General features: G+C 40.9%; 1 protein-coding gene across 1 annotated transcript in view; it reads left to right on the top strand.

Moving 5' to 3' along the window:
- LOC138052234 (protein mono-ADP-ribosyltransferase PARP12-like) overlaps positions 1-5,000 on the top strand; it is a 30,049-nt gene that overhangs the window by 13,006 nt on the left and 12,043 nt on the right. The window contains exons 2-3 of the mRNA XM_068898618.1: positions 848-1,987; positions 2,845-3,036. Of these exons, the coding sequence (XP_068754719.1) occupies positions 848-1,987; positions 2,845-3,036 (1,332 nt within the window). The remainder of the gene's footprint in view (positions 1-847; positions 1,988-2,844; positions 3,037-5,000) is intronic.

Raw genomic sequence — 5,000 nt, 5'->3', positions numbered from 1 at the left:
CTAGTGGACTAATGCAAATCCTGCATTTTGATTGGCTACGCTACTCGAGGACTATTAGTAATAGTCCTCGAGTAGCGAAAAGGGTGACGCTTTCTTTCGTTTTATTGCCAAATAAATATTTCTCCAACTTGCATTTGCTATCTTTGCTATTGCCTTTTCTGTCCGACCAGTTGGGTGATACTAAAACAATTAGACCCTTTGCCCTTAAGGGCCAGGGGTCAATAGCCCATTCGGCTTCCTATTCGGTTCGCCTTATGAGTTATTGACCCGTAGCCCTTGCGGGCTACGGGTCTAATTGTTAATTATTATTCAGCACATTGTGACAATACCCAGATATGGTCATAGCGCGTTCAATATTCGTCGTGCGTACTCAACATATATCCTGCGGTATACGTAATTTTGTGTGTCGCGGAGAAAAATGGTAGTTTTTCCAGCTTTTTTTTCCAATGAACGTAGAAAATTGGGCTTTGTCATCAATGTGTTGAATAATAAAACAATTATCCTGCTCAATCTTGCGGATTATCGCCAAATTTTAGCCAACTCAGCCTACAGCCTCGTCGGCTAAGTATCAGGCGATATTCCGCGCGATTTCGCAGGATAATTGTTAACTAACTATTCACCTCTGAGCAAATGGCGCGGAACTGTCGTAATCTTTGCAGGAATAAATGAGTGAAAACTAATCATCTTTTTGTCCTATATTATCTCACTGTTTTAGTATATACTAAAGCAACTATTCACCAAAGTGAAGGTGGCTAGTGGTGGGTATTTACCAAGCCGCGCAGCGGCGAGCTAAATATCCACCACTAGCCACCGACATATTATTTTTGGTGGTGATGGCCGCCCATAGGCACCCGGAAGCAAAACATGAAGGCGAGATTGGAACAAGAAGCGCTTGAAGAGTTGATAGAAGTTTTAATACAAGAAGACGGTGGAGAGTTAGAACTCAACAGTGCAATATTGAAACTTTCTTTTCCAACCTGCGGACTTGTATCAGAGTTTGGAGCATCGGTATTCGTGAAACAGTTCCCAACTCTGTTGGCTTTGAGTTACACTACGGACGGGAAGAAAGCGAAAGAGATGGTTAAACTCAACGTTCCCTTAGAGTTTTGTTCCCAGGCTGGAGAGAAGGGTGGATGTTTTCAAAGAGGGTGTATGCGGCTGCATTTATGCCGTTATTTTATCAAAGACAGATGCAAATTTGGCCTCAAGTGCAAAAGATCGCACAATCTTAGTGATGAACATACAGTTCGCGTTTTAAATCACTTCCGTCTGGGTTTCTTGTTGAAAGGACATTCCTCAGAGGACACTCTCCGAAAACTACTGAATCTGATTGTCGAGAGTGAAGTTCAGAGAGCAACCTCGGGTAGGTCTGTGCCAGAAATATGCAAATTCTACAACAAAGGAGTTTGTACGAAAGGAGATAATTGCCCGTATTTGCATGTTTGCGAGCACTTTGTTGATGACGATTGCAAATTCGGCAAGAAATGCAAGAGGGAGCATGATTTTTCTGATGAACACAATAAAAGAGTGTTAAAAGAATACAACCTCCGTGATCCTCAAATCATTCTTCAATGCTTGAGAGGAAGAACAAAGAAGCGAACTGTCAGCGTTGACGGTTCTGATGTTGAGAAGCCTGCAAGCATTACAAGGCCGGATTCATCGATGTCTGATATATTCCAGGCCCTTGGCCATATCCATGACAGTGAAGAGAAAGATACTGAGATTTGTGGATTCAATCTCCTTGGCAAATGCCTCTATGGCAGCAAATGTGTCTACCAGCACACAGAATTACCTTATCTCTGGGAATTTTCTGTCGGAGGTGATGACGAGTGGGAGAGTTTTTCAAGTGATCTGAATACAATGTTGGAGCATACATATTGTGACGCTAGCAAAGACAGCTGTGAAGTGGCAATCAGAGGTATTCCACATAAAGTCAAGTTTCAAGACATGATAGCTGTACCAACTCTGCCAATTAAATCACTGTACAGTAAGTATCGCATGCTTCAGGTGAGAGGGGGTAATTTCTAAAGAAATGGTGGTACTGTGTCAGTGGGAGAGTTAAAGAGGAAAATTCGGTCTTTTCAAAGCAGTTGATAAAGGTCCAATTGCCAGCATGGAAAGATTGCTCTTCTTTAGAGCAAATTGCTGAATTGTGAGTTGATTGAGCTTTATATAGGAAGTTACGCTGTTGGTGGAGGCATGGTAACAAAAAAAAACATGAATAAATTAGTTAAATGAGAAGGGGTGCTCATCAAAAAATCAATAATTTCCTTTTTTTCTTCAGATTTTGAAAGTGTGTTTGCTTAACGCCTGACTGGCAAAATTTTGAACTTTTAGTGTAAGTTTTGGATTTCATGGTCCACCATTACTCACATTCAAAAGTGACCGATTGGACCTGAGAGGGTTGGATCCAGGGAAAAGTGACATCAAATGCTCACTAGCTTAAAATTTCAGTGTGTGAATGCAGCTTATTATATATGCAAGACACGAGTTCAAAAGTCTGAAAGCCGAAAACTCCTGTGCTGCATATTAATTCCTCTATCCAGTTCTCACGGCAAAATGTTAAAGTTAGTAATGAGGGACCATTAAATAGGAAAATTCCAGTTAAAATAACCAGGTGTCTTTTTTTTAATCAAGGCTTAAAACTTTGGTAGCTTAGTGTTTAGTCTCTTTAGGTCTCTTGAAATTTAATAGTTTAGTTTAATCTTAGAAATCATTAATTTTGCAACTTCATACAAAAACCTTCATCATCCTCAACTATGAGCGCTCTGTTTTAATGATTTCTTTATAGCATTAAATCAACAAATGTACTGTAGACTTGATGATTGTCTTTTCTTGTTTCAGGCGTGAATCCCAAAGTTCGCAGACTTTCCACTGTATCATCAGTGGATGCTACAGCAGGTCAGATATTCAGCACCAGGTGGAATTGGTACTGGCAAGATGAGAATCATATGTGGCAGTCATATGACACCCCAGGGGATGGACATGCTGTAAACACAACCAGCAGCATATGCCTTGAAAAGGACTATTTGGCAGGTATGAAGGGTGAATGGAAGATTTGCAGTTGACAGTTTTTTTTTATACATACAGCTGTAGGGTTTGTTGGTAACAACAGATCAACATGTTTAAACCAAAACAGCAGCCAGTCAGGACAAAAACAATTTGCAGGCAAACAGTAAGTTTGCCAAACCTAGAGTGCAGCAGTCTATAACTTTCCTGTCCCATGCATTTTCTTTTCATTAACGGACCCATTAGAAAATTAAATTGACTTGTTCATAAATCATCATGATCACCCGCCTCGTCACTTGAAGACACTATCAAGTGCAATTTGCCATGATTCATGTTTGGAACCCTAAAAGACAGCTCTACAGTACATAGGTTTGACAGTCCTCTTGCTATGTTACGGTTCTTTGGTACACCTGTGAGACAAGAGATATGTCCAGATCGCTTTCCTTTTCGTCGTAATTACTTTATCTCTTCTTAGGCAAGGTTGTGTTAGGGCCGATTTACACGATACGATTTTGTCGCATGCGACAAGCTCACGACAGGCCTACGAAATGACTTACGATTGTCGCAGCGTTTTAAAACATGTTTTAAAATGCTGCGACATTTTTTCTGACGTACACAACAATCGTAAATCATGTCGTGGGCCTGTCATAAGCCGTTGTCGCATGCGACAAAGTCGTACCGTGTAAATCGGCCCTTAAGGTGGCTTCATATAGTTTCCTGACCGCGCGCAACCTGGTTAATAGAAAGTGGCTTTAACCGACACGCGGAAACTGAACAAACATGGCTTCTCACCTTTGCAAATTCTTTTTTCGTCAAAATTATGTGGACGTACCATCCGTAAGAAGGCTGAAAATTATTTGGAGCCCAACAGAAGGTCAAGTTAAAAAAATCATTTCCCACTGTTCTGAACAAGTTATCTGATTCTAACAATAAGTGCTACACGGCCAACGTTTGCAAAAAGCGTAATCCTTCCTTGTACTTGTACATGTTCATTGCCGTGACTTTAACATCTTCAGTTCCCACGGCCTGCTCCCGTCTGATCTTGTAGCTCAGTCGGTAGAGCAGCGGTGATCTAACCCGAAGGTCGTGGGTTCAATTCCCACCCTGCTCAGAGTTTTTCTCTGTCCTTGTGTAGGCCCATTTCCATTAGTAGGGCTAACGCTCACATGGTTCATGTGGGGTAGAAATCTAGCACTTCACATTACACTCTAATCACTTAAGTCGGATTCCAACAACCATCAATTGAAGGGCACTGCCCGGCGTCCTTGGAGACGTGAACGCTACGGAAAACAAGCAATAATCGCCAAATGGGGATTCCCATTTTGTAGACCAAGTGAAGAAGATACTCCTCCAAACTTTGTCCCGTTTTGTGAAGGGCTCGAGGTTGAGCTCTCGACCAAATTCCATCGATTTCTTTGCTCAGGTAAACATTAGATCTCAAGCAGAGGTACGCGTGCGCGTGCACGTTGGTTGGAAATTTCACACATGCTCAAATGGCGATCTTGGCAAATTCCTATCCTGTGACGTATATTGTGCGATCGAAAAATTGAGAAATTTTCTCGTGAAATATCTCCGGTTTTCTTCGGTGAAATTTCTTCAAATTTTGCAGAGCGCTAATTACTGTTTACGCCTTCCGTCTGCCAATTCATCAAGAGATTTTGTAAGACAATTTTTAAAGTGGAGCTAAAAAACACATTCGCTAAAAGCGACGAAACTACCTTTGTAACCCCTATTTTTTTGGCCTTCAGAATATCCCTCTGGACAAATGTCATGTAATGTCAAAGTTTAGGAAATTTTCAGCGAAGAAAAGGGAAGAAAAGCTAAATCAAAACAAAATAAACACTGTAAACAACCTATCTTTAAAGAGTTATAATTCCAGGTAAAACTCCGTTAATTTAACAGTGATGCATGGTTGAAAAGAGTAGTTCTGTCTTTTAGAAATCTATTTCGATACACTTGAGAGGGTTGCGATTAAGAGCAATGCGAAAATT

This window comes from Montipora capricornis, chromosome 6, assembly GCF_036669925.1.
Source record: "Montipora capricornis isolate CH-2021 chromosome 6, ASM3666992v2, whole genome shotgun sequence".
NCBI lineage: Eukaryota > Metazoa > Cnidaria > Anthozoa > Scleractinia > Acroporidae > Montipora > Montipora capricornis.
The sequence above is the reverse complement of the archived record's forward strand: the minus strand, read 5'-3'. Positions and strand labels throughout refer to the sequence as shown.